At 41.0% G+C, this 17,270-nt stretch overlaps 1 protein-coding gene across 1 annotated transcript; it reads left to right on the top strand.

Moving 5' to 3' along the window:
• Positions 1-261: 261 nt before the first annotated feature.
• On the top strand, positions 262-15,704 carry TADA1 (transcriptional adaptor 1). The gene is made up of 8 exons (XM_052637372.1): positions 262-400; positions 5,539-5,630; positions 5,876-5,941; positions 9,034-9,131; positions 10,580-10,789; positions 12,011-12,162; positions 13,911-14,073; positions 14,504-15,704. Exons 1-8 carry the CDS (start codon positions 327-329, stop codon positions 14,654-14,656), a joined length of 1,008 nt encoding a protein of 335 aa, XP_052493332.1. The 5' UTR covers positions 262-326; the 3' UTR covers positions 14,657-15,704.
• Positions 15,705-17,270: the final 1,566 nt, after the last annotated feature.

Here is a 17,270-nt window from a genome sequence, read left to right on the forward strand (position 1 = left end):
GCGCTAAGACTGAGCGCCCAGGAGGCGCCAGCCCTGCAGGCGGCGCTGCAGCCCGGCGGCGGCGGGACGGTGGAGCGCGAGGAGGCGGGGCACGCGACGCGAGGGGCGGGGGCTGGAGGACCGCGGAAACGGCGAGCTCGGCTCGGCGCTTTCCCTTCAGCAAGGCGGGCGGAGCTGAAAACCGAACCCAGGGCTTCCGAGCTCCTGGGGGCGGGGCAGACGGGAGCGGGCGGCGTCGCCGCAGCCCAAGCCTTCGTGGCGTTGTTTTTTCGGTTGCTGGTCGCTGCGGCCGAGAGGTGTGAGGTCGGGCTGGTACGTGGGGAGCAATGGCGACCTTTGTGAGCGAGCTGGAGGCGGCGAAGAAGAACTTGAGCGAGGCCCTGGGGGACAACGTGAAGCAGTAAGACCTCCCCAGAAGCAGCCTCCGCGGCTCTGCGCGGGCGCTCCCCGGCCTCTGGCTGCCCACCCATCGTGCAGTGACTCCACGCGGCCGCTGGGCCTGTGCGCCCCTCGCGTCGTGGGCTGTGGGGCCTGTGGGTTTTTCCGGCTGGGGCCGGCGGGCAGCCCCGACGCACCCGGCTGGAGGGGCCGCCCTCCCCGGTTTGCTCGGGACCCGGGCGGGCGCCTTCCCCCGAGGCTCTGTCCTGGGTGGGGCGAGCAAGGCGTCCTCCACGCCTTCACGCCCAAGGGCCTGTTGGGCGGCTGCGGCAGGGGCGCGGGAGTGCGGGACGCGTGTGGCTGAGCAGCGGCCTAGTCCGAGCCGGCACGTCTCCAGGCGCCCGGCTGCCGGAGGGCTCCGTGGAGGCGGAGGCTTATTGAGCTCAGGAGTTGCGCGGGAACTGTGGGTAAGACAGAGAAAGCCGTTTCGGAAGGCAGGCAGACCCTCCGTGAAGCAGTCACTGACCACTGCTGCAGTTACAGTGATGATAGCAGTAGCGAACATTTATTGAACGCCTTTTAAGCGCTGTAGATGTACTGTCTCATCTAATCCTCGCACCAGAGATCTGAGGTAGGTACAGTTAGCACTCCCGTTTGATAGACGAGAGGACCGAGATCGTAACTCTTCAAAAGTCATGGCAGTATTGGGGCCCTCGTGTCTAATTTCTCGCTCTGAAACCTTACCGGGGGGTTGCAAAGGATCCCAGAAGCTCCCAGGGAACCGAGTACATAGTTGGGTCAGAATCGCCGAAATGGCTGAGTGTAAAATCAGTAATTCAGACAAAGCCAAAGTCATAGGAGGACCCCTCCGAAGTACCAGGACAAATTTGGAAGTTTTCAAAACAGTATGGTTACATTTTTATTTTTCTAAAATATTAGAAGCCAATTTTAAACGTTTAAGACTATAATGCCTGTGTTGTTGCTGCCGGATGATTTTTGTGATATTCTGTACATTTTGCAGTACTCAGTAGGCATTCACTTTGAAATGTTTCTAGAGGTGCAAGGTGTTTGGGGGATACTTTCTTTTTCTCCACTTTTTCTCCTTCTTATCTTTTAATTTTTTTTTATTATCACTGAATTGAAGTTACTTAACTTGGATGTCATACATGAGTTTTGGTTTTTCCTTCTTGTGAAATTTTGATGTGGCAGTCTACTTTTTGTCTTACCAAGATACACAGAATTCGCATGTAAGACTTCTTGGAACACCGATGGACTAAATGGAATAACTAAAAACAAAATATAGTTTTTAAAGATTATTTTAGTATTAGGAACAATAATAAATCAAACTAGAAACACTGGAATTAAATTTTAATGTTATTTTGGACATAATTATTTAATTTTTTATAAACATTAATTGACTCCCAAAAATAAAATATTTTTACCTGAAGTTATAGTTTAATATGCATGTTGACTTTCTTTCTCTTTCCTTGCTTGCTTAATTAAAAATCCTTAATTATTTTAATAAGTAAAATAGCCTTTACTGTCATTAATTACTGTAGCTTATTTTTGTAATACCGCTGAAATTTACACTTTTTAAGCACAATAGACTTGTCACTCTTATATTTATGATGCTTACAAATATTTGAAAGTGAATGTTTTCATGCAGCAGTAAACTTGGCTCCTGTGTATAATTGACTGATTAGATGCGATGATGCCCTCTGTGAAGCCACACTTGTCACACAGGTCACCAGAAATGTTGAAATTAGTGTTTCCTATTTGGTCTTTAAAGATCAATGTTGGCTATCAGATGTTGGTCAAATACAGATGCCGAAGCTAAATTTGGTGCATCTGTAGCTCAATCTCCATTAAGAATGCAATCAAAATGTACCTTTGTGTTAGGTAGAGTTAGTGGTACAGTGTTTTTCCTTATTAATGTTTTCCATTGTCTTTTTTCCCTTCTGCTCCTTAAAAAGTGCTTCTTGGTTGAGCAATCTGTCCTACAATATTTTCTCACATATCCTACTTGAGTAGTTTGTCTTGGTTTGTACAGCCTGACCATTTAAATGCGGTTCTTGTTTGTAGATAAAATATATCAGGTGTATAAGGATCTCAGGCTATTTTATGCTGTTGTCCTAATGTCCTTTATGTCAGGTTGTCTGCCCATGTCAGCTTCTAGAAAGACAGGAGCTTTGCTAACTTACTCACTTTGTATAGTACTCAGTAGAGTGTTGGGTTCAAATGAGTGCTTTGTTTTTTGGATGATTTAGCCATATATTATTTAATTTTCCCCAGGTTTCTGCAGTGCTTCTTAGTCCGATCCATTTATACTCATCACCCATTATCCTAGAGGCTGGCTTACTTTGTTTTCCTTATTTTTAAGGAAAACAATCAGTTGTCCATGGCTATACAACGAGTTAATACAGGGACCAGGATTGGAAGTGAGTCTTCAACGTGATAGGTAGCCAGTGCTGGCTATTTGGGCTGTAAAGTTTGAAAAGATAGCATCAGGTTGGCAGAGTCTTGCCTTAGTTTACTTCAAATATGAAGTATTTGAAAGTATCCTTTCTTGTAAAATAGGAACACAGAGTTTTTAAATAATGAAGTTTTTCTCATGTTACTCTCTTTTGTTGTATAGAATGGGATAGGAAAGACTTTTGCTTTTCTATGGCACTTTATTTCACTTTTAAATTGTTCTTGTCTTTAGAAAGGCAGAGGAATCATGTAAGTGTTTGCTATTGAGAAGGTATTATTGACTAATGAATTTGACTCAGGTGAAATGTTGTGCCAGGTTCTAGAACTAAACTTGTTTTGCTGCTGAATGAAATGGGTCTTGGGAAACTTTAGGGCTCCATTAAAGTTATGGATTTTCTCCAGTGGGGTTGGGGTGGGGAGTACAGGAACTCAAAAAATTACATATATATAGTTAGCCAGCCTTAAACTGATCGGTGTATAGGACAGCAGGAGAAACTGCCATGGGTATAATGACGACAGTGAGAGCATTAAACCGTCTTGTTTAGGACTTGGTTGTTAGGAATGCAAATGAGCATTAGAAAGTAGCTAATCGTGAATTGAAAGGTACTGTGAAAGCATGTGCTAAGTAATTATTAGTCCTGTTTCATGAATGAGGAATAGCTTTCTTAAGCATCAAAACTAGGGGTGTGGATGTGAAAAATCAAGTACTTTACTCCTATTTTTAATAATGTTGTTAAGGTATAAAAGATTGGATCCTTTTTTCCTACCAGTTAACTAGTAATTTTTATGATTAGGGGTTGGTTTTCACTTTAAAAAACCGCACTCCTCAATCTATAAAAGACAGAAACTTTAAAATATAAATCTTTCTTAAAATTGAGGTATAAATGACGTACAGCTTTTCATTAGTTTCAGGGGCACCACATTAATGATTCAGTATTTGTATATATTTTGCACTGTGGCACCACAATAGGTCTAGTTCATGTCTCTCGTCATACATAGTTAAAAAATTATTTTTTTCTTGTGATGAAAACTTTTAATACATTATTGATTAGGGGGTTTTTGTAGAAACTAACACCTATGACCATCTATTTGTTATGTAAGTGAATATTGAAACACTCTGGTCAATAATATTCATGTTAACAAAAGACTTATTAAGTCTTTGAGCAGTAAGTTGTTAAGATCTACTCTCAGCAGCTTTCAAATAAACAATATTTGACAACTTTAATAATATTTTAAAATAATTTTAAGTGTATTTTTCTGGAGAGTAGGTCCTTTAGAAAGGCAACAGTGAGGAAGGAAAGGTACAGCTATGGTTTTTAGCTGGTTGACTTATATAGGTCAGATTCTGTGACTACTGCTCAGTCCATTTTAGGGAGGACTTTCCCCTTTTGACGGTATTCTGGCTCCTAAGGAGCTTAAACAACTGATTTATTTTCTCACCATTCCGGAGTCTAGAAGTCTGACATCAGGGTGTGAGCAGGGTTGTTATTTTCTGAGGCCTCTCCCATTGGCTATTGCCTGCTGTCTCTTGTCTGTATCCTAATCCCTTCTTATAAGGACAGCAGTCTCATTGGGTTAGGGTCTACCCTGATTCCTCCAGTTCAGTTCAGTCGCTCGGTCCTGTCCGACTCTTTGCGACGCCATGGACTACAGCACGCCAGGCTTTCCTGTCCCATCACCAACTTCCGAAGCTTACTCAGATTTATGTCCATTGAGTCAGTGATGCCATCCAACCATTTCATCCTCTGTCGTCCCCTTCTCCTCCTGACTTCAATCTTTCTCAGCATCAGGGTCTTTTCCAATAAGTCAGTTTTTTTGCATCAGGTGGCTAAATTATTGGAGTTTCAGCTTCAGCATCAGTCCTTCTAATGAATATTCAGGACTGATTTCCTTTAGGATGGACTGGTTGGATCTCCTTGCAGTCCAAGGGACTCTCAAGAGTCTTCTTCAACACCACAGTTCAAAAGCATCAATTCTTTGGCGCTCAGCTTTCTTTATAGTCCATCTCACATCCATATATGACCACTGGAAAAACCATAGCCTTGACTAGATGGACCTTTGTTGGCAAAGTAATGTCTCTGCTTTTTAATATGCTGTTTAGGTTGGTCATAGCTTTTCTACCAAGGAGCAAGCGTCCTTTAATTTCATGGCTGCAGTCACTATCTGCAGTGACTTTGAAGCCCCCCAAAATAAAGTCTGTCACTGTTTCCATTGTTTTCCCATCTATTTGCCATGAAGTGATGGGACCAGATGCCATGATCTTAGTTTTCTGAATGTTGAGCTTTAAGCCAGCTTTTTCACTCTCCTCTTTCAGTTTCATTAAGAGGTTCTTTAGTTCTTCTTCACTTTCTACCATAAGGGTGGTGTCATCTTCATATCTGAGGTTATTGATATTTCTCCTGGCAGTCTTTTGATTCCAGCTTGTGCTTCATCCAGTCCAGCGTTTCTCATGATATACTCTGCATTTAAATTAAATAAGCAGGTTACTTAATTACCTCTTTGAAGGCCCTGTCACATTCTGTCGTACTAGGGGTTAGGGATTCAACATATGAATTTGGGGGGAAACACAACTCAGTCCATAACATTAGGGAATGCAAAATTTCCTTCTTTTCTGGGAGTTGAGGGAGATAAAGTGAACTTGGGGAAGAAGCAAACCTGAGGTTCTTAATATTGCTTCTGCCTCTGCAGATACTGGGCTAACTTAAAGTTGTGGTTCAAGCAGAAGATCAGCAAAGAAGAGTTTGACCTTGAAGCTCATAGACTTCTCACACAGGATAATGGTAAAATAATCTGGGGACTTATTTTACTGTTCTGAAGTTTTCCCAGATCTGCAATAAATTAAGTTAAAAATTTTTTTTTGTTTTAGTAGTATGTAAGGTCATTTAAATAATGTGGATATTTAAAAGTAAATGTAAAGAATGGCAGAGTAGGGGATATCCAAAGTCTTTAGAAACTAGACTAAAACAGTGGTTTCGTATGTTGTGAATGTCGTGTGCTTGACTTGTGGCCATCTTCCCTCTTCCAGTCCACTCTCACAACGATTTCCTCCTGGCCATTCTCACGCGGTGTCAGATTTTGGTGTCTACACCAGGTAAGGGAGTGCAGGTAACCTCTAGGGATGTCAGTCAGCAGAGCCACAAACTCGGGTGTATTACCAGGCTCTCGCTGCCTCTAACAGACATGTTTGCAAATGAAATGTTCTTTGAACTGCTTAGAAGACAGATTTTATTATAAAGTGCTGATTCTTTTATAGGACCTTTTTAAAGCAGGTAATTTCACTGTCCTTACATTGACTTTTGGGCTTTACTGGGTTTCAGTTACTTAAGTAAACCAGAGGTGAGGAGGCGAGTAGTTAGTCAGGAGGAAGAAGCTGAGGAGAGTGAAGAGAGGGCATTTGGCGGTTAGACGAGGTTCACCAGAGATGTATGGAGGGTAAACCAGGTGAGGAGAAACCACAGCATGTGTTGAGAACTTGGGTTTTCCTGATCTTAATTCAGTGAGATATTAGCACCTGGAAGGTTAAGTGCGTCAGCCTGTGTTTGGCAAACTATTGGTGAAGAACAAAGGTAGTGAATAGCACCATGGTAGGGAGGTACATGGAAGCCACGTCTGTCACTTCAGCCTAAGAAAATGGGTACAGACAATGATTTTTTTGCCCCTAGTTTTTTGGAAGTTTAAGTGGTACAAGTGACCTCTTTCAATCTTATTTTAATCAGTTAGTCAAAACCAAATAAATACATTAAAAATTTGCCTCATGGTAAAGCTTTTCTTGGGCTCTTGTATTTACAGGTACTATTGGTTTTTGTTGTTGCTTTTAAAGGGCCTGTGGTAATTCTGATGGTCATTTATTAAAAGCCCATGCTTATCTAGAGAAAGGGGAGTCACTCGGTCGTGTCTGACTCCTTGCAACCCCATGGACTGTAGTAGCCTACCAGGCTCCTCCGTCCATTGGATTTTCCAGGCAAGACTACTAGAGTGGCTGCCATTTCCTTCTCCAGGGGTTCCCCCAACCCAGGGATCGAACCCAGGTCTCCTATGTTGCAGATAGGCACTTTACCATCTGAGCCACCAGGGAAGCCTCTTTTATCTAGACATGGCTAGTATTTTGTATCATCTCCCTCTGCTAAGCTCTGTTGTAAGATGGAGAATTCAGATAAGATATCCTAAAGGCCTGTTCTTCACACTCAAGAGAAGTTACCTTGCTGGGAAGAGTGGTAAAGAGCATTTGTTTCCGGAGACTGGTGTTAGAGCAGGGAGGCTGCTCTCCACCCCTCACCATACCCCTTGCTGCACATTCTACACTATGCCTGATGTTTTGTTTAATTTAAATAGAAGTGGACTTTTGCCTGTTAGATCATAAAGATAATCCACTGTATTGTTTAAAATTTAATTTGATCAGAAAAGCCAACATTCTGTGAGGATGGATCTTACTTTTTAGGTGGATGTATTCTGAAGTGCCACACACCCAAAAGATTCAGTGGGACGATTGGAATTGAAAACTTTGGTTGATAGGCGTCAGGAGACTTGGGTTCAAGTTTAAGTTTTGCCGCTAGCTTAGGTGACATGTCTAATTATTGACTGCTGTGAGCATCCATGAGACCGTAATATCTGCCCTACGTGGGCATGAAAAAGCAGGCGAAAGAACGTGTGAGATCCCCCTTAGAAATAAAAAAAGCCCAAAGAATATGGAGTGGTGTTAATGTAGATGGCTGGTTTCAATTAAAGCCTTTGATACTCTTGAATGTTTGTTGTTGGTTGTTTAAAAATAAATGAAGATACATTGGAATTTAAGAGATTATTTCTCCATCAAACACCCAGAATATCTTTCCTTAAAATATTTGTTGGCAACAAAGAGATGATTTCTACTAAAAGTACAATATAGAAATATAATTTTTGTGTGTGTTGATAATTGTGGTCAAATTGCTTACTATTTCTCGAAGCCAGGCAAGAAAGATGGTTTTAATGATATTATTTGTTGACTACTAACAGCTGTGTCCTAGATACTTTATGTGCATTGTCTTTTTTCTTTAAATTCTTTGGGATTCTTTTTTCAAGTGTATATAACTTTGATTTTTTTGTTTGTTTAGCTTGGTCTTTCTTACCATGTTACAGATGTCTATCAAATGTCTGATGATTTGTGTTTAAGAATGAAGCATAAAACTGCCTGGAGATGCCCTTTAGAGTGACAGGAAGCCAGTGTTACAGTGGGGCTGTGCTTGAGGGTGCCAGCACCCATGCCAGCCACCTCAGTAAAGCCAAGAAGTTTTGTTTTGCTTTAACTAGAGAAGAGTTCTCCGTCCTCCTGTGGCGTATGCCCCCCTGTGCACAGGGGTGAGCGGGACTGCTTGCGTGGGGCCAGGAACAACTGTCCAGTGAACTCGGAAGGGCCTGCACTTGGCTTGGTGCTGTACTGGGGTTGTCTTGAAATTATTAACTTTTGATCAGGGGACCCATCTTTTTTGTGTTGTTCTGAGTTCAGTCCTGGATGTGAGGGAAGGCGTTTGTATGGATGACTTTTCAACATAGATACTCCATTAATCTTGTTTTTAGCTGTATTCTCCTTCCTGCTTTCTACTGGACTCAACTACAAATTCAGATTCTATATGGATGTCGACTGGTCAGGTTAACTTAGTTCCACCTATTCACCAAGCTTGCCTAGCTTAGGCCGTAGCTTCCATGTGTCCACTTTGTAAGTTGGCTCCTTTTTAGCCTATCCTTGGAATTTGGTGGGATCTCATCTCGGTCTGCCACTCATTTTCCTGTTAGTCTCTGTTGTGGACGTGCCATTTACTTTTTCCTACGGTTGTGTTTAGTAGGGTCTTGGAAGAGAGAGGAGACAAATACATGTGATCAGTTCGCTGTCTTGAACTAGAAAACTCTGTCCTGCTTTCATAATGTTACTGCTACTATTAAGCAAACAAGCACCCTATAGACAATTAAAAATGTGAAAAACAAATTTGTCTTCCTAAAAGAACAATTTTGGTTACAGCTAGGAAAAAAAAGTGATTTGAGAGAATTTGAAGTTTTTTTTAGAGAAGCAGAAAGACACCTGAATTTAAGCATTTATTGTTTATTTTCATCATTTGAGCATCTCATACTTCTTTAACCCAAAGGGAAAACAAAACTCAGCAGTTATCAGTTGTCGTTCTTTTCTCTTATGATTGTTATTTTTCTGTCTCACAGAGGGTGCTGGATCTTTACCCTGGACAGGGGGTTCTGCAGCCAAACCTGGAAAACCAAAGGGAAAGAAAAAGCTTTCTTCTGTTCGTCAGAAATTTGATGTAGGTTGTTCTTCAGTAAATCTTGGTAATGACTGATTTAAGAACTGTTGTGACGGAACTGGCTTTAGTTTTTTAATGAATATTATAATTCTGGTAGGAAAGTTGAAAAAAGGTGAAGAGAAAAACACGTTATTTGGGGAGGAAAAGATGTTATTGAATTTGAAATTGGGACTCAATCTTTGAAACCCTCTTTACCAAAGTGTCTGAATTTTTATACTTCTGGTTTGTTACTGCATAATTATTAATATGTTGTCATTAGTATATAATAATTTTTCAGTGATTCAAGAACTATACCTGTGTTTTTTTTTCTCTAAAATATCTTTGGGAATGAATAATGTTACCCAGATTGAAGACTTCTGTTCCAAGGGTCCAGGAGGCCTAGAGGCCTCCAGCAAGATCCTGGTGATGCCCTGGTAAACCTTGAGCCTTCTGGGGATCCTCAGAGAAATCTTGAAGGCATTGGACTATGAAATTTGTAAACATTTCAGAATAACTTGCTTTTTCAGGTTTACATCCAGGGAACAAAGTTTCCCTATCCCTTTTATAGATTTGATTGGGTACTTTATTGATTAACATCAACAAACATTTACTTACTTCTACTTTTTGCTCCATGTTTTATATCAATAATGTTCGATCTGGAGGGCATCCGCATCTCCAGAGAGGCATACTTGCTTTAAAAAAGCATGTTTGATATGAAATAGTTTTGTACTTGGAAAATGGAAAAGCAACTTGCTTTTATAATACAGACTTCAAACAGGACAAGCCATATTTGCTACAAAATCTTGTGAGCTGGACTTAACCAAAAGCTACAGAGGCGTATCTCCTACTGATGATGGAGAATGTAAATGTGCTCTCAGCATCTCCCAGAGCAAGGCTGGGGTTTTATAAGTGGAAAAGATTGGAAAAGGCTATTTTTTAAAAAACTAATGACTGTCTTAAAAAAAATTCTGTGTTGAGAATTGTTAGTGGAATATAATGTAACTGAAGAGTTATACTAGCCTACATTATCTTGGAATATTTGCTATTAGATCTGTTATGTTGGTAACAGAAATTACCAGTCTTCTGAAACATTCACTGTATATTTCTGCGTTCAGAATCTGCTTACTTACCAGTGTACTTAAAATGTTTTGACTTGTTTGAAAATAGTTTTATATCTGCTCCTTCTCCCCATTTATTATTTTTAGCAGAGCCATATAAGGAATTAATTAAATAGGATAAACTACTGTGCATACTACTACTATTCCCCTTAACTCATATCTTCATTATAGATATGTAATGGTTGTGAATCTGTGATTATTTGCGCATGAGTTCCTGTTTTTTTAACTCTTGTGGTTTAGTTTTGATGGCATTAATTTGTAGGATTGCAGGTCCAATTCATTGGTTACTCTTGTTTGTGTCTTATTACTTGCCATGTAATGAATAATTTTGAAAAGTTTTCTTACCTATAGCATAGATTCCAGCCTCAGAATCCCCTCTCAGGAGCCCAGCAGTTTGTGGCAAAGGATCCCCAGGATGATGATGACTTGAAACTTTGTTCCCACACAATGATGCTTCCTACTCGGGGTCAGCTTGAAGGGAGAATGATAGTGACTGCCTACGAACATGGGCTGGACAACGTCACCGAGGAGGCTGTCTCAGCTGTGGTCTACGCGGTGGAGGTTGGTTTGCTGGTGTCAAAAACACTCCTGTCGATTGAATGTGACAGGCTTGTGTGTGTTATTCAGAGTTAGTACTGCAAGAAAAGAGCTAAAATGTAACTCTGATTTCAGAATTGCCTTGCTGAAATTGTTTTCTCTTGAGGGGAGAAACATCACAATCCAAACAGTTGCTTTCAGTTAACAGACTAAGCTTTTCAAAAGGTTACGAGTGGCATAACACTTTTGATGTTTAACTTGTTAACAAGGGGACAGTTTTTAAGCAAAAAATTGAGATTGAGAATCCTAAAGATTAGAATCACTTGACTTTGCTGTGGCACAGCATTTGAAGAGCATTATTAGGCGTGGTGTCCAAACTGTGGGATTCTGTCTCAGCACACCCTTTCATTCATTAATTTCACTCATTCAGTCACTAGACAAAACGTACACTGGGGTCTACACGGGTACTGACAGGTGACATTGGGGCTTTCCTTTCGGTTCTCTGGGCCTCTGTTTCCTCGCCTGTACCTCAGAGATTATAATAGCTATCTCATGAAGTTTTAAGCTACAGATGGTACCATGCTGTCCTGACGTGAGGTGATCTTATTGGCATAATTGAAATACCGTGCCCCCTGGCTCTGCTGTTGATAATGGTAGTCTGGGACTCGTCTGTCTCTGTTTTCACCGACAGTCTCTAACCCTCTCTCAGGCTGTCACAAAGGTGAAGAGATGTCAAATACCTGATACCTATTTATTTCCTGTATATAGCTGTCTTTTATGTGGCTTTTGAGAGAGCCAGGATTCTATTTATGCAAGGATTTTAGTAGATTGGGCACTATAATATATTTCTGATCTTAAAACATTTTGTACCATTTTCAAACAAGCTTCAAGGTAGTTCGCTACTTTAAAAAATAACTTGTTTTTGTACTTCTATTTAAAGCTATCTGAAAATCATTTTTGAGAGACGGGAGCCAATTTAGAGTTTAATACATTTCCGTAGAGCAGGCTCATCTCAAGTAGAGCTGAATAAAACAGTCATCGCCCTTTACTCTTGGCTAGACCCTGCCACTCTGGTGTGGCCTGTGGCTTTCTAGTGAGCATTCACTTGGCTTCAGCACTTCCTTCCCGTTCTCACGTCTCCGTTCATTAAGTGCCAATAAACAATTGTTTGGTTAATGGAAGTTTTATGGTTTGCTTTTAAGACAAGTTCATGCTATTTTTCTTTTTTTTTTCTTGTTTTTACAGAATCACCTTAAAGACATACTGACATCAGTTGTGTCAAGAAGGAAAGCTTACCGATTACGTGATGGTCATTTTAAATATGCCTTTGGTAGTAATGTGACCCCACAGCCATACCTGAAGAATAGTGTAGTAGCTTACAACAGCTTAATAGAAAGGTATGTGAAGTTTCTTGCGATTTTTGCATCTATCCTTTCTAGTTGGTTATGCTACTCTTAATAATAGACCACTGTTAAATAATTGGTTATTGAGTTTCTGTGAGTCTAGGGTATCTCTGAGAGCAGTACAGTTTTATTTTCTCAAGTTGTTTTCTTACATAACTAGTGAATTCTTTTGGTACTCTGTAGATCAAAAGTAAAGTTGTAGAGTTTGGCCGCGGCGTGTGGTTTAATGCGAGTGGCCCCACTCTCTGAGGGCAGTGCATCTTGAAGGCTCCTGGGGCAGCACCTCCTGGTGGTGGGAGTGGGCCAGCTGTCACTCGGAGATGTGGCCTGTGATTGTTGGGTCAGGGTTGGGTTTCTTGATGGTGGGAGGAGCAGTGGTGGGTGTGTCTCCAGATCCTTACCTGGCGTTTGTAGCTGGAGCTCACGATGGTGGCCTGGGCTGAGTGTCATCGGTTGCTCTTGGCACCCTCTTGTGCAGATTTGGTCTTTCAGCTCCGATCTCTGGAACCTCTCAGCACTGTGGGCTCCCAGGACCTCTATGCTGTCCTGAAACATCCCTCTGAGATGACCTGGATTATCTTCCCTTTGTTGTCTCTCTTCAGGGAGAAGAGAGGGAGAAAAAAGTATGATTGGGAAAGCTGGCTGGAGTGGTGATGGGGAAGAAGTAACCGGCAGGGAAGGCCGGTGGCACGATCGTGGTGGGGTGTGTGGTGGGAGAGCTGAGCAGGGAGTCGGAGCAAACGGTGCTGACACTGTAGGGAGGGCCTGGTACTGGTGCTTGTTTCATGGCTCTGCAGACCTCGACAGAACTCACAAGGCTCATTTTGGAGAGCACTGGCTTAAATTGGGTTCACTATTTCAGACTGCCATAGGTGAAGATTTACTTTCTCAACCTCGTTCAAGCATATCTGTTGTCTATTATTTGTTCTCCTTTGTGAGTCATTCGTCTTTAGAGAAAAACAGCCCCTTGTGTTGGGTGAGTGCTGGAGCAGTGTCTGAGCCTGCCAGGCCTCCAGCCGCCCTCTCTCCCTGCCAGCCTGTCCCTGGAAGGCTCCTGCCTCATTCTTGACCACCTGTTTCTCCATCAGGGCTGCCTTTGTCTTGTGCCAAAACCCACACTCACACTCCACTTGTGCTTTCCTCCGAGTTCCCTCCTTGCTGTTTCACCTACTCTGTGTTCTCCAGAATGGCATAGCTTGTCTTCTACTGTATTATGATACAAAAATCATGCTTGTCTTGCCAGTTATATCTGGGTTCTATTTGGCGAGCTTGGCAAACTTTGGGTGTATTTTCTCTACCCTCCAGTTTTGCCCGTTGCTGCCTTTGTGCTTTATCTTTCCTTGCTTGTTATTTTTTGATCCTGTTGTCTTTCGTTTCCTCTCCAAGTCAGTTTGCAATTTCATTTTCCTTTAATTAGGCTCTATTATTTTTTTCCATTTAGAAGTTCTTTAAGGGCAGGCAACAATTTTGACTCTGTATCATGACTTAACAAATATTTTGACACTTGTGGAGGGAGGAGGGTAAATGCAGTTGCACTGCATTTTATTTCCAGCCTAAGGGATGGGCTGCCTTTAAAAATGAAAATTGTAGGTTATTCATGTATACACTGGCTGAAAAATAATTGGATCTCTGATTCCTTTTGAGATACATTTTATAAGAAGTTTTCTAGCAGACCGTCCCTATTCTGGGTGTTCAGTGGCTCTGGTTGTTCCCTCTTTCTTACTGGAACGTTTTGTTTTCAGCCCGCCAGCCCTCTCCGCTCCTTGTGCTGGTCAGAACCCAGCGTCCCACCCGCCCCCCGACGATGCTGAGCAGCAGGCTGCACTCCTGCTGGCGTGCTCGGGGGACACACTGCCCGCATCTTTGCCTCCAGTGAACATGTACGACCTTTTTGAAGCTTTGCAGGTAACTCTTGGCACCTTAAGGTTTATCTGGATTTATGGTTCAAGTCTACAAAGATATTCACTAGCTTTTCCATTTCCTGACTTTTGTTTTTTAGTTTTTGTTTGTTATTAAAGCCATTAATGCTAGCCTTATTTTCCAATCCTGCTCTCAGGAATCCTTCCTAACTTACCTCCCCCATTCCTCACCTTTCCAGTAAAAGGAAACAAACAAAAAAAACCTCTTTGTTCCCTTATTTTTCCTTCAGAGCCTTGTTATTTCCTTGTTTTTTTTGTTATCTGTTTTGGGTTTTATTAAGTTCTGGCTCAAAACTTAACAGGTTTGTGTCTTTTGTGTGAGTGTTTTGTTGATATAAACCTTACTTTCATTTTCTGTGTTGGAAAAATAAGTATACTGAAGTATAATTGGAGACATGCTGATGTTTTTATCCCAGGTACACAGGGAAGTCATTCCTACCCATACCGTATATGCTCTCAACATTGAAAGGATCATTATGAAACTCTGGCATCCAAATCATGAAGAGCTGCAGCAAGACAAAGTCCATCGCCAGCGCTTGGCAGCCAAGGAGGGGCTTTTGTTCTGCTGAATCAGGACCTGACGGTGTGGGACCCTCAGCAACCTCACTGATTATTGGATTGAATGTTTTGGTGATTCTCGTTTCAAGACTTAAGTGTATAGTGTAAATATAATCTTTCCTATGGAAATGAGACAGTACATTTTGTGTTGCTACTGTGACACCATTAATATAAATCTGATTTTGATAATGACCCATCTCTCTCTTGTGTATGTGTGTGTGTTCCAGTTATGGGACTAGGCACTGAGAAAGTTCGGTGCCTGGAGTAGCGATGTTTGGGCATCTGAGCCCTAGTATCCTATGGTCTTCATGTGAGGTGGGTGACATTCTAGAACAAAGAAGCTGTTATAACTTTGTCTCCACAATCAGGAGGATGTCTGTTTGTTCAGAGACATCACATATTCTGTATTTGGCAAGTCTAAAATTTCTGCTTTTCTCCTGAACTGTTTTTTTCTTTTAACTGATTTTGACAAAATGTTAAAAATTGGTTATCTTTGTTAGTAATCAGTTTAATATACTTTCTTTGTGTGTGACGAGTTTTAACAGATATAGTTGCCTATTACAGTTTCATAGAAAATAAGACTTAGAAATGCTATGCTGTTTGATGAGATAGTCTTTTCTTTAAAAACCAAATCAGAATAATCTCTTAGGATGTAATTAACCTTATAAAATATCTTCTCATAATTCCTTTCTTTTAGAGTTGTTAGGCCCAAAGACTTTGATTGGTAGGTTCATCTGTTCATTATTCCTGTAAACTGTTCTAAGTTCAAGTAAACATACTGGATTTTTACTTGGTTAATTCTCCTGTTCCTGTGAACTATCCTTTCAAATGGCAGTGTTACTACCAAGTTTGTTTCTTAAAAGATACGTGACTTTTTAATTCAAGAGATGTTATAGGTAGATACACTAGAATGTACAGATGGGTTTCAGTTCAGTCAGTTCAGTCGCTCAGTCGTGTCCAACTCTTTGCGACCCCATATAAATAATATATGTATAGATAAGTATGTGTGGTTCAATATCTGGATCTGTGTATTTGTTTTTGTACTTTAAATGCAACAAATAAATCTTTTGGGAGAAAACTTTCATTAAACATAAGGAGTACTGCCTTCAGAAATATGAAGAACCTTGCTTTATGAGATCTTAGCAGAAGCTTTTCAAAAGAATGTATCAGATGAGAAAGATAAAAAACAGGTTCCAATTAAGGTGTGTCATCGCTTCCTTTTGTGATATATAGATTAAGACAAAACAGCTTAGTTTCAGTTCTTGGCACAACTCTGAAAAGTCATTTAGAGTTTTAGATAACTCAAGAATTTTTAGGATTTCTAAGAATTTGAACTGATATCTAACTGTGTGTAGTGGACCATATTATATCTTGAGCCTCAATGCTAAGTATGTATTACATTTCATGTGTTCCATAGATGGAGAGACATTTAGACATCTTGAACATGCCCTGCTGCTCATTACAAGGGCAGGTTCCCATTGAAATCTGGTAGCAGTGGACCTCCACAGAGAATTCCTCACTAGCTATGGGACCTGGCCTGAGTCCCTACTCATCTGTTCTCGTGGAACCATAGGGCACCAGAGGACTCCCAAGCCTGGGGCCTCACTCTTAAGGCCCGCTTCCCACGCCAGGTTTCCTCAAGTATCATTTGTACAGTGGAGAGAGGAGGTCAAGGGCATGGCAGGCAGGCAGAAAGAGTGATTGCTACTTGGGATGTTTCAAGATAGACTCTGAGATTCAAATACCCCGGTTCCACGAAACACTGCCCCCAGCTCTAGCTCCATTTTGGGATCCTGAGTGCAGTGCATCTTTTATAATTAGTTTCTTCAGAAATCCTGAGTGCTTATTATTAGGCATCATTTAGAAAAATAGAGGAAGAAGGCAATTAGAAGTGAGATAATTTCAGGCTTAGAATAAAGCTTATTTTTCCTTTAGAGATTTCAGTAATTCTTTCAGCTATAGGTGTTACCATTGTTCAAAACCAGATATGGTAAGGCCCGCTTGTCTACCAGGCACCAAGTGCTGGTTTAGCACATATTCTTATCACCTTCATCATCCTTCCTGGGATCAGTCAGGCACACACTTCCTCTAACACTTCTCCCATTGCCTGAAGTGATTAGCGTGTTGCTGATCAGATTTCGTGAAGTGACTTCTAAATGATTGCTCACTTTGACCATATAAAAATGCCTATGTTTCATTGTGTCTTTGACTTAAACGAGAAATTCCTCCAGTCTGAATAATGGTTTGGGAGTCAGACTTAGATGCTATGGCCAACAGATTGGTTCAGCATTCAGTTCTCATAGCTTAATAAAGGAAAAATATCTAGATTATTATTGGAGTGTAGCCTAATATTTAATTCAATCAACTGGGATGGTAATTAGTAAAAGCACAATATTAAAAGGCATATAGATTCATCATACTTTCATTTGAAAAAATATTTATCAAAACAGGACCAAGTTTTCTATTCATCAACCTGCTAGCATGTTTCCATTCTTTTACTATCCCTTTATGGATTTCCTTCATTGATTGGTAACTTACCATTCCTGAAAACAGTCACTAAACATGACAGGGCAAAAGCTATTTTTGCTAGGGCCCTTTCCCCCACCTTTAAAAGCCAGTTGGAAA

The sequence above is a fragment of the Budorcas taxicolor genome, chromosome 3 (assembly GCF_023091745.1).
Source record: "Budorcas taxicolor isolate Tak-1 chromosome 3, Takin1.1, whole genome shotgun sequence".
Classification (NCBI taxonomy): Eukaryota; Metazoa; Chordata; class Mammalia; order Artiodactyla; family Bovidae; genus Budorcas; species Budorcas taxicolor.

Excerpts from the sequence above, each read along its gene's own strand:
- TADA1 (XM_052637372.1), top strand. The coding sequence starts at position 327 with ATGGCGACCTTTGTGAGCGAGCTGGAGGCGGCGAAGAAGAACTTGAGC. Across the intron at positions 401-5,538 it reads CTGGGGGACAACGTGAAGCA|ATACTGGGCTAACTTAAAGT; the intron begins GTAAGACCTCCC and ends CTGCCTCTGCAG. Across the intron at positions 5,631-5,875 it reads ACTTCTCACACAGGATAATG|TCCACTCTCACAACGATTTC; the intron begins GTAAAATAATCT and ends TCCCTCTTCCAG.